General features: G+C 34.9%; 1 protein-coding gene across 2 annotated transcripts; it reads left to right on the forward strand.

The window, feature by feature from the left end:
• Positions 1-847: 847 nt before the first annotated feature.
• On the forward strand, positions 848-13,143 carry LOC140786319 (uncharacterized). 2 transcript variants are annotated; one of them, XM_073134643.1, is made up of 9 exons: positions 848-1,036; positions 2,610-2,715; positions 6,955-7,244; positions 7,450-7,555; positions 7,677-8,057; positions 8,136-8,215; positions 8,299-8,423; positions 10,448-10,699; positions 12,690-13,143. In XM_073134643.1, the coding sequence occupies exons 1-9, from the start codon at positions 939-941 to the stop codon at positions 12,710-12,712; spliced, it is 1,461 nt and encodes a 486-aa protein (XP_072990744.1). In that variant the 5' UTR covers positions 848-938; the 3' UTR covers positions 12,713-13,143. The 2 variants fall into 2 exon arrangements, with proteins under 2 accessions (XP_072990744.1, XP_072990746.1); XM_073134645.1 differs by having other exon boundaries at positions 894-1,036; positions 2,627-2,715.
• The last annotated feature ends 797 nt before the right edge of the window (positions 13,144-13,940 follow it).

Genomic DNA, 13,940 nt, shown 5'->3' on the forward strand with positions numbered 1-13,940 from the left:
TTGGGGTGTGGGCACCAGATTCATACATCTGCTATGTTTGAGTCCGCTAATAGGAAGGTATCATGGTTGAAAGCAATGTCTATCCCTCCCTCCTAGATCAGCCTCCCCAATGTTCAAACGTTATCATTTTAGATGTCTGCCAATGTCAGTGTATCATTAAGCAGTGTCAGATGGATGATTCTCGGTTGCATGTTCCATCATATAGGCGAGATCCAAGGTTGAGTAGTAGCAAGAGTTGTCTAGACGTTTTCTATCAGCTTCTAGCATCTCGTTTTGAGGTGCATCGCTGCTAGCTCGATTACATTCTGTTCAACACCTCAAACACGAGCTTCTTCCCCAAGGAGTAGTCCCTGCCTCCTTTAGCCTCCTGACCGCTGACCTGCTTTCATTTTTTTGGGCTAGTGACTGTTTCTCGGTTGATAAGATGCATGCCCCTACCAATGCCGTTTTCCCATAAAAATATTCTCGCTTTCTTTTCTATTTCATCCGGCACTGAATCCGGAAGCCACCTGTTTTCTAGCGAACAGGAAGGGATGGCCATCAAGTGTGGACTTCACCGAGGTTGCTCTACCAGCAGTGGAGAGGAGACTTCGCTTTCCATCCGGCCAGCTTATGGTTTACAGTGAACAGTTATCCATCTTGGTAGAAAAAAATTCTGGAGAGAGAGAGAGAGAGAGAGAGAGAGAGAGAGAGAGAGAGAGAGAGAGAGAGAGACCAAGTTTGGTCAAAAACTCATCTACAAACCGGCAGCAGCTCCATATCCGACCACAACTAATTGGAATTGGGACCAGCCTTGTTCCCTTCACGAAACTTCAAACTGAAATTACTAAAATGCCCATTAATATTTGGAGCAAATTTACAAAATTATCCCTTCTCGGGCCGCTCTTTTCTCCATCGGCCGTCGAAATTGAGAGAGAGAGAGAGAGAGAGAGAGAGCTATGGAAGTGGACGAGGAGGCGAATAAGACGGAGGAGATGGAGGAGGAGATAGCCAAGGCGATGCGCGCACGAGTGAGGGATTTCAAGAAGCAGGCAGAGTAAGAGCCGCAGCCCTTTTCCCTCCCCCTCTTCTCTTCCTTTTTCTTGGTAACTTTGTTCTCATTCTATAAGATAAACTTAACCCAGTTCGAACGCACTCAACTCTGATTTGATGCAGTTAATAGCTGTCAAGAGTTTATAGTCTCAGGTTTCACTAAGTTAGTAAAAGTTCCTCCATTTGAAGCAAACTATCGAATATAGAACCTGGAGTGCCTTTTCGGCACAGATTTCTCCGCCGTGAATATTCTTTTTTGTCCTGAGATTGACAGTATGGTGTAATGGGTTTTGTTAATTTGTGGGTCGGATGTGTCGATTGATCTTTATCAAAATGAAGTAAGCTTTCTTTTATTCTGGTAGCAGAAGTGCATATATTTAAAGTTTCCTACATATGGGATTGGTTGGTTGAATTTATTTATGATCTGTCAAATTGCATGAAGAATCCTGCTGTTTTTCTTTGTTCTTTTTGTGATTATCTTGATTTAGAAAAGGTTGCTCTTGCTTCTTCTCTCCTTTTTTCTTTTTTCTTTTTCCTTTTTTTTGTGAGTGCATTGTAGTTCGTGTTGATATTGCATGGATTATGGAAGGGAAGGAATGAAATTACGTTGTGTGCTTCTTGTGACTTATTGTAAGATTGGTTACTGCTGCTACCAGAAATAGTTCAAGGGAGAAAATTCAAGTGTGAAGCTTATTAGGAATTTAGGATATCAATTTGCAAGAATGAAGCCACACCTACTTTGTTTTCTTTGTCTCATCATAGAATGTAACTTCAAGCATGAAAGCTTTAATCGGAAATATCAAAGCAAATTTCCTAACAGTTTAAGAAAGAACACCATGTGCAAAAGCATCATCATCCAGATAGGGAAGCAAAAGTGACCTAGATAAGAAGTGTTAATCCATTAGTTTCTAAATACGATTAGATTTATGCTATTCCATCTAAATCACTAAAATGTTGGTTAGTTTTTGTTGAAAAAGATGCTTTTGGTGAATTTGGATATCATTCAAGGTGGACAAAAACATAGCATAGTAGGAAGAATCTAAAACCTCTAAGGTGGCTCTATTGTGGTTGGTGTGACTTTTTTCTAGAAAAATGTTAGTGAGTTTAGTTGACGCACTCTAAAGTAAAGTATGCCTGGCCAGTTGCAATGTATTCTTTTTGTAAAACTAATGCAGAGTTTATGGGGGAATGCTGCCGGAAAGTTCACTTTCATGCTGCAGATTTTTAGGGTTTTTGTTTAGTTAGGTTTTGGATGCAATTCACATTCTAGTGCAGTTAAACAATGAAACTTAAAATTAAAAGATTTTTAATTCAAGATAATGTTCCAACTCATGTCTTGTCAATTTCAATTGATTCTATTGTCTGATTTCCTGGTTAATATTAAGCCTACTTGTTTTATTGGTTCTATTAGGGAAAGAATCATTTGTGACATAGCTTTCCAACTTATTTATGTTCATCTACCGATTTTATGTAGTTGGAATTGTTTTATTGCCTTTCCTCTTGCTATTGCGTTAGACATGTACAACTTTGGTGGATAAAGATTTGAAGTTCTAAAGTTACTGATGCTCTTGTGGTAGCTCCTTGACTCTTGAAGGTGTCCGTAGAGCTCTGGAGAAGGATATGGGGATGAAGACACTTTCACTTGATGTCCATAAGCGATTTATCAAGCAATGTCTAGAAGAGGTATTACTTCCATTCAGAGGCACTGTGTTCAATTTTATTCATCTGCCAATGCTCTCCCTAACATATGTAATCACTAACATGCCCTTTTAGGTATACAGTCTATGTAAGATAATGCATCATTTGACACTTAGGCTTATTTTGCATCCTGAGATAATTAAATTGGTTCCCCTACCATATGTAATTGCTTGAGTAAAGATAGCATCGGCATAAATTGTAGAAAGTTTTTGCTTTCTAGACTACCTATCTTTAAACCCCTTTTTCAATAAAAGTCCTCAAGTACAGTTAAAGTTAAATGGTAAGTTTTGAACTTAGCAAATGGATATTCATCTGATAATCTGTAGAGACAGATAGAATGAGAAAAACATCTATGTGTATGCGTTTATAGAGAAGAATGACTTCTTGTATTATGCCTTTGGTGAAAATAGCCTTCATCTAGGTCCACTAATTGTTACTAATTTGAATTATTCTTTCATACTGTAAAATTTCAGTCAATATGTAGGCAAATGCTGGTGCAACAAATTCCAAATTTGAGACATAATATAGAATAAAGGGAATGGGTCTTGCTATAGTTCGTGTTTGGACTGAGATGTCAAGGGATTCCATTGACCTTAAATTTTAATATCTGTTGCTTATTAGACATTTTGTCAATATTATAACTAAGGATTAGAAACTAGATATCGGGATCAACCACTAGAGAAAACGATACGTATTGGTTGTATCAGTTGTATTGGTCGTATTAGCTGTATTGGTTGTATTACTTGCTAGTATCGGATCGGAATATTTTTAATTACATAAAATTCTAAATATTATTAAAAAAATATGGGAAATTTTTTTAGAATTTAGAAAAAAATAACTGAAAAATAAGAAATTAAAAATTAGTCATGTATGAAGCCTTAAAACCAAAGAAAAAACTCACGCAAAATCATGATAACTTTTGAGATGAATTTAGTAAATTCTTATACTCGTAAAGTAGCATTGCAGAAGTGAGATGAAGAAAGAAAATTTTCTTTTTACTATTATTCTGAGTAGTAAGAAAAGAGAAACTAAAGAGTGAGCGAGAAAGAGAGAAGAAAAATGAGAAAATATAAAATAAAAAAAAAACACGCACTCAACTTCAACAAAGTACATAATAGTCGGAGGAACTCATCGGATCAGCCGCCAGATGAGCTCGGTAAAGTGTGAGGGGAGGGTAGAGAGTGTGTGAGAGATAGAGGGTAAAAACTGAAAATTTAAAAAGAATACAACTGGGGATATCAATTACTAATGTTTCATAGGTAAGATACATATTAGATTTGAGGTAAATCTTAAAATATCTAGTTTTGGTCGATACGGCCAAGACGGATCGGCTGATTTCGCGAACTGATTATTTCACAATTGCTCGCTGATGTCATGGCTAGCTGAAGCCTATATATGCCATCAAGAATTGGAAAGTGTGCGATAAAATTGGAGGTTGTCATAGAAAAGTGTAGGTCATATCATTGTTCTGGTAAAATTGTATTAGTGGAAGGAATTACGTTAAAAGAATAGTGAAGAATAATAGAAAGAAAGAAGAGAATATATTCTGAACCTACATCATTGATTTCTCTTTACTATTCTCTTTCCACCGTAAATTAGATTTGAAAAATTGTAGGGGAGAGATATGGAAAGTGAAAGCTCAAGTCAAATTAAAAGTGAAACCCAAATTGGTTTAAGAAAACTGAGTCTAGGAAAACCTAATAAGAATCAAACTAGGAAACTGAAACCAATTAGGAAATCCAAATCCTATTCTAATAATAAAACTGAACTCAAATCGATGAGCAAAAATCTAAGTAAGAGTAAGAATAGGAAAGCCAAGTAAGAATAGAAAAGGTAAAAGCACGGCTAAGATGATATTTTTTTTAACATGGAAAATCTCTTAATGTATAGAAAGGGAAAAACCATAGATCTGCTCAAACATTATCAATATATCATTCGTAGAAACAAGAAGTACTTACAACCTCTTAGACAGTCCATCTGAGTGTTGAAGTCCGTGTCTCTTGTTCGAAGTCTATTTCAATTAACTATTCCATGAATAGGTTGCTCCTGCGTCTAGTTCACAGTATGTCACTACGAATTGCTCTTTAAACTTCTCATGTTGGTGGTGATAGTCGATTTAGACTCGGTTCAGCTCCTTCAATGCTTTTGAATCATCCTCTATTGAAGCATAAATACTTAAACATATCTAGAAGCTCTCACAATAGATATGAATTTAACTTCGTGAGGGAACTAAAGAATTTTTCTAGTCAAGACTAAAAATTCATAGAATTCTCACTTGGATGAATGATTCAACATTTGGCTCTCAGTCTCTTAAATAGAGGTAAAGAACATCCTCGATTCATACTAGGACCAGTCACCAAAGGAATCTTCAAAACTTTTTTTGATTCGAAACTTTTCTTTGTTGTCTTGCGCATGTTGTCTAGACACCATTTATCCCATCCGGAAGTCATTTAAATTTCCTTAAGTGATTCATTCCGGTCCTCTGGATGCTTTTGACTCCGTCCAGGTGCGCTTTTGAAATATGAAGCTTTATCATTTTTTCTTCATAATTTGATTTGATTTCTTCACGCGATCTGATTTTTCATAAACTATGTGACTTGACCATAGATGTAAATCAAATTTGTACAACTCAAAATAAATATGATTTTGTTCATGAATTTCTTGTTACAAAATCAAATTACATTTATCAATTGTTGGTGTCTCCTTAGTCATGCTCTTGTTAGAGTTTAGATTATGTGAAAGATCCCAAAAAGTTACTAAGCACTAAAACGATGAAATATGCTGTACTGGTGAAAACAGGTTCTAATAGTTGACAACAAAGGAAAACAGTTAGCTGGTATCTGATGATAACTAAACATTATAATGATCAATTTTCATACAGCTCTTCTATTACTCACAGAACAGAAGCTAACATATTTCTATCTAATGAAAATTGAATCATACACTGATGTGTACTTCTTTAAGGAACAATGGCAGCCTGTTCATTTTTATTTTGCATGATAAAATAGTAAAGTTGTGGATGACTTGAAAGCGAACCTACATGAGAATAGGATACCATTTTAGTAACTTGGTTACCATGAGAAACATATCCTTCGGGTCCACAATATTTATTTGTACTAGTTGATTCTCTGATAGAAATTCAAGAGTACACAAATTTGAGGACCTGAGTTGTGGCACTTAGAGAACATGGCAATTATGTGCAGAGCATGAAAGATATAGGATCTTCAGGAGATATCTTGAAAATCTTAGTATCAGATGGCATGAATGGGAACTAGTTTCCATTGAAAGTGTTGTGTTTTTGGTAGCTGTTGCTCTTGGTCCACCATTATTACCATGTTACATGTATTGCTATGAGATTCTTTTTTTCCTTTCCCTCTTATTGCAAACTTACCAGATGAAATTAGGATATATGAAGAAGTATGATGCCAGAAAAAAATACTCAATCTTGAGAAAATGAATTAGAGGAAATAAAAGTATGCGACTGAAAAAATTTATCCAGCTGAGAAGGCAATAGAGAGTCAATTATTGAATGCTTAATTGTATGTTCTTTTGTATATGGTATCGTACAGAGATAAAATTAAGATGAACATACTCTAAATTTTTACTTTATGCAAAACTCATGTATCAAAATGGCTACAACCAACAAAGGCTACAAGAGTTGGTGGTTCTATGATAAATGAGTGAAGCTCCTGTGACGGTGAAAGGAGAAAGAGCAAGAAGTGAGGAAAAGAATGCTTGTTGGTGTATCTTATGTCAGGCTGAAATTCTTCTTGACTTTATAAATGAAGTATATGTACATGTTGGTGATTCTCAATAACAAAATCTCAACTTATTGGTTATTGTGTTAAGTTTCGACAGGCATTTATAAGAGAGTAAGATTATTGATTTACCAAAATGACTTTCACTGGTAACCCTACTAGGAGATGGTGGTTTGAGCATTAGAATATTCTGTTCGCTTCCTTTCTTTATTATGTCAGATTGGCCATATTATGTCACTATTTTCATCAAATAGATTCAATATAGTCTTGTCAGTACTTCTTCATACACTCAATAATTAATTACTCAAATTAGGCTATAGTATTTAAATTATGAATTCACCTGTGACATGCAATAATTAAGTACTTTGTTGTCTTCCGCTCTGAAGTGTATTTTGTTGGTATTCTTTGTTTGTCTAATGAGCCGGAAGTTCTAGAGCCCTAACAATTTTGAATGTCATGAAAACAGTGCTTTTATGGTGCTGAAGATGAGACGAATTCTGATACGTCAGGAAAGACTCAAGAAGGAGAAAATCAATCAGTGAAAAAAGAATATGAAGAGGTTCAACCATCAGCAGAAATGAAGCATGATACTTCTGGTCTCGATGAGCAGACAGGACCTTCTGCAGTGTATGAGGATAAACCAGCTGAACATGAGACTGAAAGAAACCAGGCTTCTGAACTGCATAATGATACAAGTGAAGAAATGATAAAGAACGCAATCAAGAAAAGAGCTTCATTTTTTAGAGCTAATTTAGAGTATGTATTCCTTATTATATTTGGTACTCCAAGTTTACCATTTTGTTATGAACAAGATCCATCTTTTACTAGCAACTAAAGGCCTTATTTTTTAAGTCCTGATTGGTGATTGATGTTGGCAAATAATGCATTTAATTTTTTTCTTTATGTTACTCTTTAATCTTCTGGCTCTCCTTTCCATATTTAACTTCTCATGTATGTACAGAAGTATTAGTCTACAAGAAGTTCGTCGGATGTTGGAAGAAGATCTCCAACTTGAGAAGAAAACTCTGGATTCCTACAAGAGTTTTATTAGCAAGGAACTAGAAGAAGTATGCGTGCACTTGTGCTATAAGCAAATAGTATTATGAATATATGTTTGACTACTTTTCAGAGTATAATATTGATTCTTTCATCATACACGTCCTTTTCTCGTCTTCTTATTTATCTTAGATCTTGCAATCACCTGAAGTTAAATCTGCAAATGGGGTAAAGAAGAATCTTAAGAAAGTTTCTCAAAAGGCAGATGATGGGAAGACAAGAAAAATTTCTAAAAGAGCTCGTCAAGTATCAGACTCCTCTGATAGCAACGATAGCCTTAGTGAGGATGAAGAAGTTGATGAGGAGATGAGACCCAAAAAAAGGCCAGCCAAAAAAGTTAAAGCAAGCACAAAAGGTCCAAAAAGGCAGAAAATACCTACAGAAAATAAAAAATCATCTGGATCCAAGGAGAAAAAGCTCGTAGAGCCAGATTTAGGTAGAAGTTCTGAAGATAAGACTGGAAATTCTTCTGAGGATGATCAATCTCATTCATCAGCTGAAGAGGACGTCAAGGTTTTCAATTTTCAGAATACCTTTTTCCCCACAATTACTTGACTTAGTGCTAATGTTCTCATTTTCTCAATCTTGCAGAAGAAACGAGAAAAGCCAACTCAGGCCTACGGGAGACAGGTAGAGCACCTGAAGTCCATAATAAAATCATGCGGAATGGGGTACTTTCTTCTCCTCTGTTGGACTAATTGGAATTCTTACCTAATCCGATGTAATTAAGTTTAAGTTCTTTTCCCTTAATTAGTATCCCTCCATCAGTTTACCGGAGGGTTAAACAGGCACCTGAAAGCAAACGTGAGGCCTATTTGGTGAAGGAACTAGAGGAGATTCTTGAAAAGGAAGGACTATCAACTAATCCTTCTGAGAAAGGTGAGCATTACTGCATAATTAATGGCGACTCATGTTGACTCCATTCATTCAAATATGTGTCTCACTGTTCTGACCAAATGGTTATTGGTACTGAAATCTTGTTAATTAATCATAGATCCATAATAAGACAGAATTTGCATTTGGCATGTGAATGTTCCTCAATAGTGTGACTGTGTAACTACTAGTTGGAGCCATTTGCTGGGAATTAGGAAGCAAAATAAATAACCATTAAATATTTATACTTTCGTTCCTTTGCTTTGCATTCTGAATTGGCATCTATCAACCAAAGTAGGGATCTTTATGTAATTAAGCTACTTTGTAACAGAAGGGATCTTTATGTAATTATGTCAGTGGCAATTACATTATTTATGACTCAGGCATAGAATTGGTTATTATCTATTCTATCTTTTGCCTGAACAAAACCTGTTCTTGAAGTTTTAGTTTCTTCTCTCTTTTCACGGTTTTTAAAGTTGTTTTCAGGCTCTAACTAGTGTGGAGATATTCTGCATTTGGAAACATAGACTTCACTACACTTTGGTATATGGAGGAGATCCTTTAGAGATCCTTTAGAGTATTCAAGAAGTGTCGCCGACCTTGGCTCGGGACAGTACATATTGTTGTCGTGTAGTGATGAGCCGGTGTACCGTTGACGCACCAAAAAGTCTTGGCATGCCAAAAATATTTTTCAAACCTTTCTAGGGCCTTAAAATAGGTTTTAGACGCTAAATTAATTCTTTTTTTGACACTGGATATTAATATAACATATATAATTAGATTATAATCTTGTGATTTTTCCATAATTAGATTTTTCCATAATTGAAATTTCCATAGGATTCTAAAATTTGTAAGTATAAATTATATAAAATCAAGTACCAAAATACAAAAGGTGTTAATAGTGATGAAAGAAACCCCACAGTAAGTTTGTTTAAAATAATATATGCTCAATTTCTAGTGGCACACAAGCATGAGCCATGAAGAATTATCGAGATACTTCCCCTATCGGTGTTAATAATTCATTGGCATGATACGTATCAACTTGTGTCCATTTGCACATCAATCTATGAGACTACTTTCTTGTTCTAGTAAACAACATCAGATTACATATGATGAGTTAAAAGTAAACGACAAAGCTAAAATGACATATGTTTCTTTAGATTTTTCAATATTATATGCCAGACTTTGTTAGTCTTAGTGAGTTAGGTAGGGAATACACCATAGGGGCAGCTTACATTGTAAGAGTTAGGTGTGGAGCATAAACCATACAAGACTTGCAATGTGAATTGTTTATTTTTACTTTTGCTTTAGAAGGCTCAAAACTTGAATCTTGACCTTTCTCATGAAATTTCAGAATTAAAGATTATACACTTCAATGAAGTTAAAATGGCCTTTTAAACATTCTACATCCAACAATGGTTTTAAATGCCACAAGTAGCCATATAGTAGCTATGATCTTCTGATAGCACCCACCTGCCTCTGAAATTTCCGAAGAGAGCAAAACACATCCTATACAGTTACTTCCTTATTCTAGTGTTAGAGTTATTCTTTCTCTTGGACCTGGATCTTTTCTGCAGAGGCTACAATAGTTTTTTGCCCTGGTGACAGTTTCAAATGTAATGCAATCCAGGGAAGTCATAGCAAGATTAGACAAGAGAATGCTGGGTAATAGTTTGGAGTTTGTGTTCCTAATTACTTGTTTACAAACTACGTACCTCAATAAAAAATATATACACAAATTTCTTGCTATTGCTAAACCGAGGGTTGTTTTTGTATATTTATTTCAGCATGCAGTAATATCCATGCAATTATGAAACATGCCTTTCAAGTGTAAATTATACCAAGTGCATATATAAATTATGTAATAGGTCAGCCAATTACCTCATTACTAGGTTGAAACAACTGCAGTTTCAATTGAATTGGCATTTTATTTCCCTAATTATGTGAGCTAGAAGATGCTGCACAATTCCTACTTCCAATCCTTTCCTTGACAAATGAGAAACATGGAAATTTTCACTTGTTATGATCAGAAATTAAAGCAGTGAAAAAGAAGAAGGAGAGAGCAAAAGAGCTTGAAGGCATTGACATGAGCAACATCGTCTCGAGTTCTCGCCGGAGAACCACTTCCAGTTACATACCCCCACCAAAGCCTAAAATAGAAATCGAGAGTGATGATGATTCTGAAGACGAGGAAGATGAGGAGGATGAGGAGGATGAGGAAAATGAGGAAGATTCAGATGGAGGAAACGGTGGTGGAAATGCAAGTGAAGGATCTGAAGAAGGTAAGCAAATAGAGTTGAGGCATGTACAGTCAAAAGATTCATATAAGATCTACTTCATTATTTGTGTTCCATTTTCTTTCTTTATTATATGTAAGATGTAGAAGTCAAGGTATCACATTGTTTAATATCTGGGTGTGGGGACTTCACTGGTTTTCAGTCATCGTATTTGACTTCATTTTGTATCTTTTTAGTTTCTTCCTTCTTGCTAATATCTATCTGTGTCTCATTGAAGTGTTTTTTTTGTTCATTCTTGTTATGCTCGACTTAAATGGACAGTGTAGGATATTGAACTATATGGGGAATTTTGAATGTTGTTTATTTCAAACCTTTCTTCGGTTTCGTGCTAATAATTCAGATTATTTGTCATCTGGAAATTGTTTGACTACTTTATTCTATACATATATAACTCAATTCTCTAATTTAATAAAGAACGGAATATCCCCTTCTAGACTAAGAAAATTTTGATTCTAAACAAGAATTTGAGAGATGTACATGCAATTTATGTGGGCCCAAGAGAAACATGGACGTAGATGTACAAAAAGTTGTTTCTGCCAATTGGTAAATGTATTAGACTGGGCTTTCATGATGCATGTGAGCTTTGTGACTGATGCTACCAGATGGGTCAAAAGGCAGGGATTGTGTACAAGAGAAACATGGATATAGATGTACACAGAGTCGTTTCTGCCATTTGGTAAATGTATTAGACTAGAACTTGGACCCACATGATGCACGTGGGCTTTGTGCTGATGCTAACAGATGGGTCAAGAGGCAAGGAGAAATTCAGTTGTCTACAAGAAGTACTTCATAATATTGCTGACTTTTGTGCTCATACTGAGGCAACATTTTTATATATCTCTTTGCCACTTTGTTCATGTATTAATTGCTTCCATGAATTGATTGATAGATTAGTGGCATTATGATATTCATTGATTATGGTCTTTGTGCATCCTTGATCAAATTATTTTTTCCAATAGTGGCATGCACTTCACCTTCTCATTTGCATCTCCTGTCACATCTCCTTGTATTCCTTTGTTTCACCTATGTGGAACAAGAAACCTTAGGTAAATGGCATGCTATATTATTTCATCATCTCATATTTCTAATTCTTACCTTTTCTGCTGAATATTTTGGCTGCATTGTGGGATTAATTTTTAAATGGCTTAATTATAGTTTGCTCCCCTGAACTTTGCCTCCTAAAAAGTAAAAACGTACAATTTACTCCTGAACTATTTAAAATGTTATAATATCCACCCTTATAAAAGGTGCCGAGTGTTGCACTTTAGGTATTATAAGAGGTATTTTCTATGCTTTTATAATTGAGGGAGTAAAACAATACTAAATTAAAGTACAAGGAAGCAAAGTGTAATTAAATCTATTTTAATTAATAAAAGAGTAGTGATGTCTTTGCTGATGTATTATCAGTTTCTCAGTTAAAATAGTTGACTTCATGATTGGTTGATCTACATATAAAATATATAGAAATATATATAAAACATGATGTCATTATTGAAGGCCAAGTATGTTTATTAAATTCAAAGCCTGTGTTTTGATGTGTGAAGCTGCTTTATTAGAATCCTTTTGGTGAATCTGATGCAAGAGAAAAACTAATCATATCAAGTGATGGGTTGTTGTATTTATACATTATTTGCCACTATTTGTGCTGATAAAATATCCTTGTTTAACTGTTCCTTTTGATTTGAAAGGACCGTAATATTTGTAAAGTTGTCTAACCTTATTCATAATATTGTGATTGATGAAGCTATCTGTTATATTTCTAGGAATTATACTTCTATATTTATAGATGCATGCTCCATTAGCTTGGGTATGTGCAGATTTATGTAATCAACCTTTTTTTTTTTTGATAAATGAACCCATCTTTACTTTGAATTTTGGTTATCTTGATACATTTCATCTCTCATATTTTAGGTTTTTAATGCATCAAAGCAGTCTACATTTTATTCTTTGCTGACTAATCTATGCTTGCTTTCAGATGCTGAGGATGAAAGTGATTGAATTTCTTTTCTACCACTTGATCTGCTATCTATCCCACTGTGGATCGTCCTGCTAGCTTTGTGGAACTGGGGGCTTTGTTTGAGGATCTCTGTTGTTCTTGGTAGAGTTGTTACTCCTGTCTTATGTGAATGTAATTTACCTTAGTATTTTACGTGGCGTAATATATTTAGCTGCAAGGTTGAATTCTTCAGTGAAATGCAGAGTCGGAACATCCCATCTGTAGTCCCATGTGATGACGGTAAATTGATTCTGCTCAAAAGCAACTTCAAATGGTAATCCAACTTTTTCTGTTTCTAGTTTTGAAGAAACTTCCTCACCTGTATTTTCACTGGCTTGTATTTAGGAAGTTAGCATATGGTTTTAGCTAAGAATGCTACCTGACAATCAGCTTTTTTCATGAAATCATAAGTTATTCGATGCACATTCAACAATATGATTGCTGAGTTCCAAATGATACAAACATATATTTGCTTGTGGATGCACAGATTACAGCTCACAGCTCTTAAAGCTTTTACATATATTATAACTTGGGGCACCTGTGCTTATGATACAAGCTAAATCTCAAGTGGATGGAACTTTTTACAGGAGTTTCAACTAACTAGAATCCATGCATCTTATTTTCACTTCTCTTTAGTAGATATGAACTTAAGAGTTATCTATTCTGCATGCCTCGACAATGTGAGCATGACCCTAGTTTGGAAGATTACGAAATATCCTTAGTCGTGTTGTCAGCTGAGTACAGAGAAGATTGGTTATGCTACACAATTGCGGAAAAAAGTGTAGAAGATTTTTAGCAGTCAGTGGTTCAATCAGCTTGATAGTTACTGCATGGTTCTGTAGTTCTGGTAAATCATTCTTTCTACTTATATATGAAAAATATATGTATTGTATTGTTAGAGGATTTTCCAAAGCAATATCCATGTAAAGCATTTCTTACCATTTTGCTACTGGTTTACCATGATAATTTTTTTTTATTTATGTGAGAGCTATACTTCGGTCTTTTGGGAATGTTGTGCAGCCTTTGATATACTCTGAAAGGCATTTTTATTTAATAACAGCTGTTCATCTCATTCTTACATGAACTGTGTCTAAATAGCATTGAATGACAGAAATTATAAGCCAAGCAAATTAGGGATTCGTGTGCTTTTATTATATTATATTACAACATTTTATAGTTTATGAACATATTCATATAGTCATATAAAATAGCTTGTGTGTTCGAAGAACA

The sequence above is a fragment of the Typha latifolia genome, chromosome 4 (genome assembly GCF_019914945.1).
Source record: "Typha latifolia isolate L0001 chromosome 4, TyphaL0001v2, whole genome shotgun sequence".
NCBI lineage: Eukaryota > Viridiplantae > Streptophyta > Magnoliopsida > Poales > Typhaceae > Typha > Typha latifolia.

Excerpts from the sequence above, each read along its gene's own strand:
- LOC140786319 (XM_073134643.1), top strand. The coding sequence starts at position 939 with ATGGAAGTGGACGAGGAGGCGAATAAGACGGAGGAGATGGAGGAGGAG. Across the intron at positions 1,037-2,609 it reads GATTTCAAGAAGCAGGCAGA|CTCCTTGACTCTTGAAGGTG; the intron begins GTAAGAGCCGCA and ends CTCTTGTGGTAG. Across the intron at positions 7,245-7,449 it reads TTTTTTAGAGCTAATTTAGA|AAGTATTAGTCTACAAGAAG; the intron begins GTATGTATTCCT and ends ATGTATGTACAG.